General features: G+C 40.7%; 1 protein-coding gene across 1 annotated transcript in view; it reads right to left on the bottom strand.

Moving 5' to 3' along the window:
• Positions 1-12,647, bottom strand: part of npr3 (natriuretic peptide receptor 3) — a 29,110-nt gene extending 16,463 nt beyond the window's left edge. Inside the window, exon 1 of the mRNA XM_086030747.1 lies at positions 11,934-12,647. Coding sequence (XP_085886873.1) covers positions 11,934-12,594 — 661 coding nt within the window. The 5' untranslated portion in view covers positions 12,595-12,647. The remainder of the gene's footprint in view (positions 1-11,933) is intronic.
• Positions 12,648-13,722: the final 1,075 nt, after the last annotated feature.

Here is a 13,722-nt window from a genome sequence, read left to right on the forward strand (position 1 = left end):
ATACTAGCTAGAATGTGTCAGAGGGCTGCACATGGTGCACTGATTGACTGTGAATGAGAGATTTCAAGTGCCCCGTTGGCTAAGAACTTGTAACACAAGACTTTATTGATATAAAGGACTGTTGTACCAATTTGTAATATCATTAGTTCTAAAACAAGGATGCACAGTGTGTTGCTGAATTCCTTATGAACAGGGTACAGAAAAGACATTTAAGCGGTGCAAAGCTTTTAAATTATTCCGTCTCAGTTAGTGTTGACCGAATGACTTCTGGGTGAGTTGAGTGATGCATTTCCTGTTTATCGTTACTGTATGTGCAGAATGATATCGCTGTCTTTGCCCTTCTAGGCAGTACCATGCAATGTTTACGGTTTACCATTAAAGTAAGTTACTGGTTTTACCTTTGCATGAGCCCAAGGGAGTTCTCTTAAAAGAAAGATTTCACACAGAATATATATTGGATTGCAGATATTGGTGTTTTAATATCAGAAGAGAGTGAGACACTGTGTTTGCTCCATGCTTTTACTTTGATTGATTGTTAATACATCTGTAATTAGGAAGCTTTACTTACAACACAGCACAACTCATCAATTTGACAATTAGTTCATTAAGTTCCAATATTCAGTGGGAATGTTGGCACAAATGATTGTGTGTTTTATTTCAAAAATGTGAGGGAGCAGATAGGTAACGAATTGACTGGGGAATGTCTTCTGTGTCCAGCATAATCAGAAATTATGAAATCGAACAATTTTCAATTCCGCATCCTATTCAGGGTCACGGGAGGTGCTGTGAATCATCAGTCTGCCACTGGGAGACCCCAGAAGTCAACACCGACCAACATGGCCATGACGAATGGGCACAGTTCCCATCCATCATCTGGAAATTCAAACTGTCACTTGATTTATGTGTTCTTTTATTTGAAATTAAATGGAGCATGGGTTGAAGATTTGTACTTTTATGGATGAGGACTGTTGCGTGTCAATAGAGACGATCGGTGTACAGTTTGAAGTCAGTGTGGGAACAGTGCACACAATTATCCATGATGACTTGTACATGCAGAATATTTGTAAAATAGGTTTGACCCAAGGCAAAAGGCCGGTGCTCTTCAAATCATCTGTGGCATTTCCACAAAGACCAGTCCAAAAATTCCATCCGTGTTTCTAACTATTTGACCGTGATGGGTATCAAGACTAATCCTCGACCGCCCTACAGTCCAGACCTTGCTCCCAGTGACGTTTGTTTGTTCACCAAGTTGAAGGAAAACTTAAGAGGCAATCGTTTTGAGACCATTGAGGAGATAAAAGATGCTGTAACGAGGGTCGTGGACACGTTCACATTGGAGGACTTCCAGGCAGGGCTTCCAGAAAATGTTGGAAGGATATAACAAATGCATTGCAGCTGGAGGGGAATGCTTTGAAGGGGACTAGTGTTTAGTGCTTGTCCAAGGGAAAAAAGTGACAAACTTACACAACAAAACAATACAAAACAATGCAATACAGTACAATTTTATTTATATAATGCATTTCATAACAGCTAGAGCTGTAACAAAGCACTTTACAAAACACTACACAATAAACAATAAAAAGGCCACAATACACAGGTGTTAATCAATAAATTAACATAAATGAAATTAACATAAAACACTATGTACAATTGACACCGGAAAAGAGCCGAAAATTTCAGGTCTGATCAAAAGCCAGAGAATAGAAGTGCGTCTTCAACCGGGTTTTAATAATGGACAGAGAGAGGGCTTGCCTAACATCCAATGGGCGGTCATTCCAGGGAAGGACCAGCGGTCAAAAAGGCTCGATCCCCTCTGAGGCTCCTCTTGGTCCTCGGCACCTCGAGCAGCGCCTGGTCTGCAGACCTGAGGCTGCGTGAAGGTGCGTAGAGTGGAGGAGATCAAAGCAGTACGCCGGGGCAAGGCCATTTAATGGTTTATAGACAAAAAGGAGAATCTTAAATCGAACCCTGAAATGCACTGGGAGCCAGTGAAGGGAGGCCAGAATTTGTGTTACGTGCTCCATCTTCTCAGCTACAGTTAGTAGGCAGGCAGCAGCATTTTGGACCAACTGGAGACGTTTGAGGGAGGCCTGGCTGACTCCAAAATAAAGTGCATTACAGTAATCTAGCCGAGATGTAACAAAGGCATGGATGACTGCTTCTAAGTACTGCTCGGAAAGGAGGGGCTTTACCTTAGCCGGCTGTCTAAGGTGAAAGAAGCTCGACTTTACAACAGCACTGATTTGCTGGTCCAATTTAAGATCACTGTCCATTTCAAAAACCCAAGTTTCAGACTGTTGGCTTTAGATATGAAGCCAGGGGCACAGGCACAACAAGGTGGGATGTAGACGAGCCACTAGGACTGAACACCATAACATCCAGTCTTTGAACGTCCTCTAGGCAGGACAAAAGAGGTCTTATGGAGAATGTGTCTTTTTTGCTCAGCGGAAAATAGATTTAGCAGTCATCTGCATAGCACTGGAAATATATACCGTGTTTTCTAAGGATGGAAGCCAGGGGCAGCAAATACAATGAGAACAGCAATGGCCCCAAAATAGAACCCTGTGGAACAATATACCTGACTGGAAAACTTCCATAACATTGTGTGAGTGCACCACATTTTCCAGAATTTTAGACATAAAAGGCAGCTTGGAAATGGGTCTAAAATTGGATAGCACAGCTTTATCAAGGCCAGTTTTTTTTCAGCAGGGGTTGCAATACAGCATGCTTAAAATGTTGGGGGACCACACCAGAAGACAGGCTGCTGTTGATAATGGCAAAAACCGATTTACCAATTGTTGGGACAATCTCCTTAAAGAAATATGGGGGAACGTAGTCATAAGGGGAGCCCGGTGGTTTAATATGGCAAACCACATCCTCCAAAAATGTCAAAGAAACCGGCTGGCTCAAAGGAATCGAACACTGCTGAACAAGGAACTTAAACAGAGGGGTCAAATGTGGCATTCGAAACAAGAGCCCGAGCTGAAGCAACCTTGTCAATGAAAAACTGCGAGAATCTATCGTACATTTCAGGGGACGAGTCCGTGCAAATCGGTTGACGGGGCTTGAGTACAGAGTCAATTGTTTTAAATAAAGCATGTGGATTTTGGCGATTTGCCTGAATCAGACGTGACAAGTGGTCTCTCTTGGACTCCTTCACCTTTCTCTGGTAACGACGCCATCAGTCCTTTAAGATTTGATAAGAGACCTGCAGCCTGTCTTTTTTCCACCTGCATTCAGCTCTGCGGCATTCCTGTTTAGCTGCGCGAGTGCTCTCATTAAACCATGGCTCTGGTCTAATTTTTCGCCGCATATTTTTTAATGGAGCCACGGAGTCCAGAATAGTAAGGCAAGATGAATGGAATCAAGTGCTGAGTTCCTCCGTGTGTGAAGAGGGACACAAAGCTGATCAAAGGCATCAGAGAACTGACTAGCGGTGAGGTGGTTAAAAACCCTGTGTCTGAACTCACTAGCTTGTAGCTTTAATCACACAAGAAGTGCAACATCATGCACGACTGTATGTGGACCACTTCATCAAATCATATCAATAAACAGGTGTGTAAAGTGTATGCTACTCGACAAAATGCAATGAATCACATTCCAGCCACACGTTTTGTGTGTCCACATTGTTATTTACTTATATTTGGTGCTCACAAGGGTGGAAACTAAGATCCTGTTCTTTCTTTTTCAATCTCCCCAGCTCAGCTACACCCTCCAATGTCACAGCTGTCCAACAGGCACAGAGACCACAACAGAGGTCAGGTCATTCTTGCCTCCTGATGTCTTTCAACATATTCAAGAGATGCTGAAGATGGACACGGCTCTGCTTGACCTGTTCAACCGTCTTCTAATAATTATTCATGTCGGACATTCTCCCCCCCAAAAATCAAGACTTTATTTAGGTCAGGAAATTGGAGAATTTTCTTCTTAGTTGATGATAAACATTTTGCAGGACATGGATGCGCATAATTAAGCCTGGGTTTGCCTTGGCTCCAAATGACTAAATGCACCCCCTGTACACATACCGTATTAAATGTTCTTTTAAGTTGCTAAGTTATTAAGGCTCACATTTTAAACTAAATATAAAAATGTTTCAGATAACTTGATAATGGAGAGATCATTTAAAAAGTAAGCCATTTTCACTTGTAGTGGTGCAACGGATCATATAAGTCACTCACGATGAACTCCCACGCGAAGTAAACCCTCATGTTCTTGACACGGTATTGTGAAATACTTGCATTGTCAACCCTCGCTCTTGTACTTGTAAGAAGATTAAGGCAGCAAAGGCGTGCTCACTGTTTATCCACATTTGTCACATCCCGTTGGTGCTCCAAACGCTGATTTGCTTGCTAACAGCCAATCAGAGTGCCTTCGCATTTTCTGTTTCTCTTTCTGACCATTGTAGCATGTCTCATACAGGTTTCAATATTTTTCGTTTTGTCCTAAGAATCAACCCAAAACGGGCATGGTGCCCCTAGCGGTGATCGAGAGTTCGTGCAGGCATTAACTCGAATCGCCGTCTAGTTCATTCATTCATTATCCATACCACTTATCCTCACAAGGGTCGCGGGCGTGCTGGAGCCTATCCCAGCTGTCTTTGGGCAGTAGGCGGGGGACACCCTGAATTGGTTGCCAGCCAATCGCAGGGCACACAGAGACAGACATCCGCACTCACAATCACACCTAGAGGCAATTTAGAGCGTCCAATCAACTTACCATGCATGTTTTTGGAATGTGGGAGGAAACCGGAGTACCCGGAGGAAACCCACGCAGGCACGGGGAGAACATGCAAACTCCACACAGGGAGGCCGGAGCCGGGATCGAACCCACGACCTCTGAACTGTGAGGCGGACGTGCTAACCAGTCGACCACCGTGCCGCCGCCGTCTAGTTATCAAATAATATTTAATACCAGTATTTGCTACATACTGTACATACATATGCGCACTACAATTATTACTTTCTTACATTGTATGGATATACCCACAAACCTTCATATTTAAACAAATATTTTTTGTCCATAATTTTACAATAATTATATAACTACACTACCTTTTAAAAACTATTTATAACCTTGCATTTGTAAATGTTCTTGAAAATCTTAATTGAATAGCAGTTTCAGTTCAGAATAAAATATATTCCACAGCAGGGGCAGAGCCAGAACGTGGCTAATGGGTGGGCCTGGAAAAATCAGGGTGGGCCTGAATATTTCCCTCACTGAGCACAATCCTCCTGTCCCAACACATTGTATATTCAAATAAAATGACAAACTGAATAATATGAATCTCAGCTATTCCTTAGACAACCACAACTATGCCATTCTTAATATTCAATAAAATAAAAAACACAACATAACACAAATTCAAAAATTATTGAATAATAATCTAATTTAGCAAAAATGTAAACGTATATATTTTTTCATGAATCTCACTGGGTGGGCAGTCTTGTCAACCTGGGTGTTCCACAGGTTGACTCCTTTTACTGAGATCTAGCACTGTTTCATATTTGTTCTGGTTTTTGTTTTCCTAAACATAGATGTTCCTCTCAGTTCATATTAGCTGACTCTGTGTGGAAAGAACCTCTGAACACCGTAAGTTAGTGTTGGGTCGTTCACGAACGATTCGTTCAAAAAGAACGAATCTTTTCAGGGAACGTGAGTGAATGGATCACTTCCTGAAGTGATTTGTTCTTTTCTCAGTTCATTTGAGCTCAGCCACACGCATGTTGTCAATCTTCGCGATTGACCAATCAGCAGCCAACGTCAGATGTAAGCACGATTTACTGAACATACTTCACGAAGGATGTAATTTCCCGTTCACCAACGATTCACGGAGTGAACATGTCGCTGCAGGAATCAGTGATGTCATTTCCCGTTCACCAACGATTCAGTGAGTGAACATGTCGCTGCCATTTCTAGTTCACGCAAACGAGAACTCCATCCATGCAGTCAGTGAGTGAACTGAGTTTTGCTATGAGCTTTGCTATGAATGATTTGCGATTCGCCAAGGAAGGAACCACTCACCAACACCCCTCCTTTCGTGCTCGCGGGGACAAGCTTTCTTTGGCATCCGTTTCTTCAAGCTAACGGCTAATGTTAAGCCCATCATAGTACCGGGGAGAAGCGCATGAAAACAAATAAGAGCTCTGACAAACTTAAAGTCCCTCACCAGATCGTGATGAGGGGCCCCGGTCTGCAGCAGCTGGGAGATGACGTTGTTGTGGACACTATTGCCTGATGTGATTACAGTACATCAATGCATACGCATAGGTTTTTGTTAGCAACGATAATCCAAACGCACCAATTATAATAAGTAGAACATCAGGTGTGGACAATTTTATATATATATATATATGTATATTTATATACCCCGCGCCGGGGGTGGGGGGTGGTGCGGGGCTGAATGATTCGGTGAATGATTCTTTTTAATGAACTGATTCTAATGATTCAGTTCACTTAAAAGAACTGTTAACCTACCGTAAGTGGGCATATTATTATTTACTTAAACATAACGTGAGCAGTTTTAAAATCCACCAGGTTATATAAATTAAGAATTTGTGGATTTTTTTAAATGTATTATTGGGTGTCGCATGATAATCTGCAAGGTTTATTATCCTGATTGCCTTCTTCTGTAAAATAAACACCACATTTGTGATTAATTTGTATGTGTGTCCCCAGACCTCCGCACAATAATTCATCCATGCACAAGGAAACAATTGAACAACAAATGTAAAGAATTTTGGTTAAAGATCTATTTTACTTGATGTAACATTCCTAATGGCTTTGGATAATTTTGTTTTAACATGGTTTACATGCATTTATGATCAATAATAACATCCCCAAAATTATTTTCATTTACTCTTTCTAACTTGATATTATTGATCATGGTTTATGTTTGATATTTGATTATAGTAGGAAAGGACTATTTAGCAGAGCTGGGCATTTCGTCCCAGGGACGGAACGGTGTGTGTGTGCGTGCATGTAGAGAGGGAGTGTGTGTGTGCGTGGGTTCACAGGTGTGCTGAAGATGTGCAGCAGCTGCACCTAATCAGCTGTCCTTTTCAGCTGATCGTGGACTACCCTGCACCGCCAGAACTTCTGCGCTCAACATTGAGTTAGTTTCATCTGGTTATTCATAGTAACTTTTGAGAAGTTAATACTAAACCTCGCCTTTTTCCACCAGCTCCAGCCCACTGCCTTCCTCGGCTTGCCACCCGCCTGCCCCTCAAATTAGACTCAGCTCTGCCCATTTCCTCCTGCTTAAAGCCGAAGTACATATTTTTTTCAAGAATATGTTCTTAGCAGGCCCACGAGTTGAAACAAGGCATTCTGATTAATTTTGAGTTTGTGGAATATGAATTAAGCAGCAAAATGCACTCGTTTTTAGACATCTCTGGGGGCGGTCATTTTTTCTTATGTCGACTGAAAGTGACATCACAACTGCTCACAACGACCAATCAGGGCTGACCTGTTTTCTCAATCTGAGCTGTGATTGGTCATTGTGAGCAGTTGTGATGTCATTTTCAGTCGACAGAAGACAAAATGTCCGCCCCCAGAGATGGCTAAAAATTAGTGGATTAACACTTATCCCACAAATGCAATATTTATGAAAATGCCCTGTTTCAACAAGTGGGCTTGCATAGAACATATTGTTGAAAAAATATATGTTTGGGTTGACTTCCGCTTTAAGACCAAGACCCATTCCGTCCAGCCAGCAACCCTTCTGCATGTGACAATAAAGAACTCGTCATCATAAATGTGTTTCCTCTCTGCATTAGGGCCCTCCTCACAACCCACAACCTAACACATTCATGCACACATTCATACACTAATGGGATGGGGATGGGAATGAAAAGTCGGCTAGGTTGCTATTCTTTGATTTGAATCTGACAGCAGCCTCATCAGTTATTTCTTGGTCTTGATTATATTCCATGTCATCTTGAGTTTCTGACACATCTTCACCAATTCTATCCTCACCCTCGTTGTCCTGGCCTCACCCCTACTCATCAATGTGTTAACCATCAAAAATGTATCAATAACTTCACTTATGATATTTTGATCCGACATGGTACTACCACACAATGAACTGTGTTCAAAGCCTTAAATGTAAATAAATAAATAAATAAATAAATAGTGTCATAAAGTATGGAATAAATTGTGTGAGCGTTGTGTGCATGTGTTTGTTTCATCTGGCGAATGAGGATGTGCCTGAGCTCATTATTGTCTCCCCCATTTATTTTTAATGAACGGTAATTTTTGACCGGGAACACAAAGAGTGTACAAAAGCTGAATACAACTCATGAAATTGGATGCCAATGAATAGATTTTTTTGTGTGTGTTTGAACCCTGTTAATGGACAAAGTCATGGAATCTTAGGTCAGTCCGAACAAATGAACTACAACTTTCAAAGATACAACTTAAAAAAACGTCAAATTTGACCGTAACATAACATAAGGGTTCCTCTTAACTGGTCGTGTCCCAGCAGAGGGCGGTCAGTGCAAAGAGAATCAAACGACACAGTTGAAAATAAATTAAATTTAAAAATAAATCAACTTTCCAGCGGTTGAAAAGATCCAAATCACAGCTTTCTACATTGAACCCCATTCAAAGTTGGTAGTCGTGACCCGGAGATCTGCAAGTGGTCTATTAATAAATGGAAAGGAATCACAGCGGATGGTTACTGCGACATATTAACAACTGTGCAGCAATTTTATTTTATTTTTTCCCCACTCCAGCCATACCGGTGGTCACTCTGCGCCTAATACTGGGGCACAGCTCGCCTATGGGGAAAATGATTCTGCACACTTAACTTTGTTGCTAAAAGCCTGACACATAAAAATAATTAAAAAACATGTGTTTGTATGTATATCATATTTATGTATTTGTTGGGTATAATATATTATATACATACATAGCAAATATTTTATAACCAGGGCCGTGCCCACATTCTGCAGCGTGCACTCTACTTAGTGTTTTTAGCTTTTTTTTTTCCAAACAAACTGCAGCATACTCTTGGGCAGCTGTAGCCAAAAACTTCTTCTTCTCCATTTAATAAGTTTCTACCAAGGACATGATGGGGAAAATGTGCATTGTGGAAAACAAAATGCCTAAAGAATCTTGTTGTAGTCTTGTAAATAGTAGTGACCCTGCAAAATTCACACTCTTTGTAAAATCTGAGTCTGAGAATAGGCTGGGGCTAAAAACCCTCTAACTTGTCTTAAAATATGAGCAGAGTTGAGATGATAGTCTTCTAAGGTTCTTTTCCAAATCTCCTCAGAGTCTTCAGATGTATAGATAGTATAAGGTATCCTCCTGTCCCAGCAACCAAGCATGGCTTAATTTCAGTTGGTTGTTACCTGAGCCCTTAGCAACTCATTTTCAGTTGACAGAAAGTGGCAAAATGGCCGTCCCCTGAGATGGCTAAAATTGGGTGGATTTTGTTGCTTAACTCATACTCCACAAATGCAAGAATAATCAGAATGCCATGTCTAGACTAATGGAGGTGCATAGAACATACTATTATAAAGAAATTTTGGGGGCTGACTTCCTCTTTAAAAAATACAGATTCAGATTATCTTATTTCATGTAATCACTTGACGAACTAAAATTGAGTAAATGCAGCACAGTATTTTTTTCACTGTATACTTGGGTGACAACGGGCCCATTTCAGGAAGTAGGTTTGGTAAAAACTCAGAGTCTGCTAACCCTGAAATGAGGCAAATTCTGACTGTTCTGTTTCAAGAAGGGAGGTAACTCAAACCAGAGAAAGTGTGGTAACTCTAGCCGGTTTCAGAAAGAGAGGTAACTTAAGCAGAGGTGGGTGATCCAGGTCCAGAAAGTAAAAACCCTGCCACAGTTTGGCTTTAGCTACAGGTGCTGCTAATCAACTGAGCTTGTTTACCTGCTGGTTGAGTAGAAGCACCTGTGGCTAAAGCCAAACTGTGGCAGGGCTTTTACTTTCTGGACCTGAATTACCCACCTCTGAACTTAAGATCCCGGTCAGTTACTGCAGTAACAGATGCTCTGAGCTTGGCCGGGAGCAGGTTTATCTCAGTCAACCTCGAGTTTCGCTATGCCTCCGCCCTCTTTCTGAGCCACACACCACTTTTCATTTCCTACTTCAGTTCGCCCCTGCGAGTTTTGTCATAGTTCTGCTGTCTGTCATCAAAAAAAAAAAAATCTGAGTCAGTATATGAGAAGTCCATTAGGCACAGTATCCCTGAAAAAAAGTTTGTGTTGAATGTACTTAATTTTATTTTGTCAAGTCGTTGCACAAAATATAACCATTTGGATTAAGATTTTTTCAAGTAGACTATACATCTACTAAATAAATGTATCTGAATCCAGATGATTTGATTTTGTGCAACCACTCGACAAAATAGAAGTGGGTAAATTCAACACGCCATTTTTTTCATTGTAAGTGGAGACAAACGTGACATGGACATCATGATAATGATCCCATACGTGGATGAAGGTGCAGCATTACTGCATAGAGTAAATATTCGCCGGGAGATCAGACCTGCAGTGATGTTTTAGCATTTCCAGAAAATTATCTTTTTGAGCGATACCGTTTCACGTGACAGTCCATCATCTACACTGAAAAAAAATGATGGTTGAATTTACTCAATTATATTTTGTCAGGTGGTTGCCCAATATAAAATCATCTGGAACCACATACATTTTTAAAGTAAATGTATGGTCTACTTGAAAAATTGATCTGGATTCAGATTATTATATTTTGTGCAACCACGTTAAAGAATTAAAATTGAGTAAATATTCAACAGAAACGTATTTCAGTGTATGTACACTGAAAAAAGCGTGACCGAGGAGCCACCATTTTGCTTTTATCTACGAACAGTATCACAAAGCGGAGGAAAACAAATGTGCAAATCATGCACCTGATGTGCTTGTGCCTTTTTCAGGTCAACATCTTTCTGAGCCTCTTCCACCTTCGTGTATGTATTTTTTTCTTTTCTAATGTAACAGACTAGATCAGCTGTGGGCAATTCCGGTCCTCAAGGACTGGCATCCTGCATGTCTGCATGTCACCCTGCTGCAACGCAACTGATTCAAATGATCAGGATTGTTAACCAGCTTCTGTAGACCTTGCTGATTATATGACCATTTGAATCAGGTGTGTTGCAGCAGGAAGAGATGGAAAACAGACAGGACACCGGCCCTCGACTTTTTGACTTTTTGACTTCTACTCTAGCGGCCTGTCAAACAAACTTCCCTGGCCAGACAGAAGCCCAATTTGAGGACGCCATTGCTTTGCCACACAGACAATAAATCAAAAATCTTTGTATTTATATTTGGATATATTTCAGTTGCTTGCGGTCTGAAAAATTGGGGTGATTTGTCATGCTTTTGTGAACTTATGTTTCAAATTTTGTTTCCTGATCTCTGTTTGGATCAGATGTAAAAGAATGAGGGCAGACCGGGTAACACCTCTGGCTTGACCCAGACATTAATTTGAGTGAAGGTAATGATAGTTATTTAATTGTATATTTTGTGAAATGTAACATGTCAAGCAGGAGAATTACTTTGATGCTACTAATATTTATTGCTTTTGTGAAGGCTCAAACTATGGCAACAACAGTAGGCTATATGCACTGTTTATGTTCATGCGCTACAGATATAAGTACTGAATTTATAATACTAAGATTAATATTTTAAAATGAAAAAACATAATAACCTAAAACGTTGGAGAAACAAACATATTGAAAAAAAGTAAGAGGAACGTTAGTGGAACCCAGTATGTAACCAACAGGTAACACTTAGAGAACATTAAAAAAAATAATTAAAAAAAACAACTTGTCATTGCACCATGACGCAACCAAGTCCCAAACTAGCATAACCCCCAGAAACCGTTACTAATGTTACCGGCGCACGTTCCAAGAACGTTTTTGGAACCAAAAAGAGTTTGTAGGGATTACCTTGAGAGTCAAACATGCTTTGGATGATGTCGTCAGTGTCCAGCGGGTCATCATGGGGAAAAGGATATGTTTTAATGGCTAGGTCAGTCATTAGATGATATATCCCCTCCACAGTGAAGTAACAGTTCCGCTCCTCCTTGTCGTCTTCATAGATCAGGACGGCGGTCTTCCACGTAAAGTGCTTGAACATTGCGCTGAAGATTTCTGCCATCTTTACATAGGATGGTGCGATGCGCGTGAGGTGGGAGAATTCGGTGTTCTTGTTGCTGAAACCTGCGGCCAGGGCACCTGCTGAGATCACTGGAATATTCCAGTGGGACGCCAGTCTCACCACCGCTGCCGCTTCGTACTCGCATACTGGACCCAAAATCAGATCGGGCTTCTTCACGCACGACCTGTCCACCAAGTGGAAGAGAGCATCATTGACACAATTGGAGTTCTCGAAGTGGATGTTGAAATGGAAGTCGGAGTAAGGAGCTCCGGCATTCTTCAGCTTCAGCTGCGCGTAACGAATCGCGGGGGCGACCCTCGCATATGAGAAAAGATAAGTGTCATTTTGGGGCAAAAATACCACAACATCTATTTCATCGGTCATGGTGTGTGTCACAGCTTGGTTACAGAAGATGAAAAAGCACACCCACATCGTGCTGAAAACTGACATGCTGCGACTTGGGTCTTGCACTCGCAAGTACAACAAAAATTGTTGGCTCAATCGCTCCACGCCCTCCCCCCACCCCCCACCAAGGCTCCAGTGGAGCTTGGAGTTGCAAAATAAATAGAGTAGTTCAGTGAAAAAAAAATCTTCCAAAGTGCGTGTTTTATTTTGATTTTAGATGTCTCGCGATGATTCTTCAACTTGTTTCAAAGGATCTTCTTAGTTGTTTGCCCGCTCGATGACTGTCAGCCAGTGGTCACCATGCACACACGCTGACTGTGGCCTGGAGTTTTGAAGCATCTTCTTGGGCTCCGTCATGCGTCATTGGAAAGCTCCCCACCTCCCTCTTAAAGCTACAAGGCAGCAGCAGTGCACAGTCAGTCCGATAATACCTAGACCCAGTGCTTTAAGTGGAAAAAAAAAAGTTGCGGTGTTAGTGCCAAATACTCCGTACTCCCCTTATTTGACTTTTAGTCTACCGGGTAAAATATGTGGTGGATAACAACATAACGTTAAATTTATATATATGGGCCATTCTACTGAATTGGTTCGAATTCAGAGTTGGAAAATGTGTGAAATTTGTATTTTATTTTAGAAAAACTTTTATTGTATTCATGTTGCACCATATCTAAGGGGCACAAATATAGTAAAAGTACAGTCAATTTTCAAATAGTATTTTCTAGCTTTTCCCTAATATCTTGCCTGTCCCTAAAATGTGTCACGACCGAAACACACAATTACAGAAGAATCAAAATAATTCTACTAGCCGATTCATATTTTTTTCCATTCCCCCCTTTACAGTGTATTTTTATAAATTAATATGTATGTTTTTTACATCAAAACCAATCAAAATGAATTTTTAACAGAATTTAATATGACTTTTTCCCAAATAAATCAAAATTTATATGCTATTTTTCATTGTAAAATGCAGAAAGTTGATCATATTGACTTTAAAAGTCATCATTAATTAAAACAAACATACCCTTAAACAATCATTATCAAAAATTGTTGTCTGATAATTCAATACTTTTTATTTTTGTTAGTGACCATATTGTTGCTGCTGTTGCAGTAATACTTTGTTTGAGGGTAGCATTGTAATCACTCAACTAGTTTTGCTAAATTTTAACTTTTAAC

The sequence above is a fragment of the Filicampus tigris genome, chromosome 5 (genome assembly GCF_054856515.1).
Source record: "Filicampus tigris isolate MCC_2025a chromosome 5, RoL_Ftig_1.0, whole genome shotgun sequence".
NCBI classification, from domain to species: Eukaryota; Metazoa; Chordata; class Actinopteri; order Syngnathiformes; family Syngnathidae; genus Filicampus; species Filicampus tigris.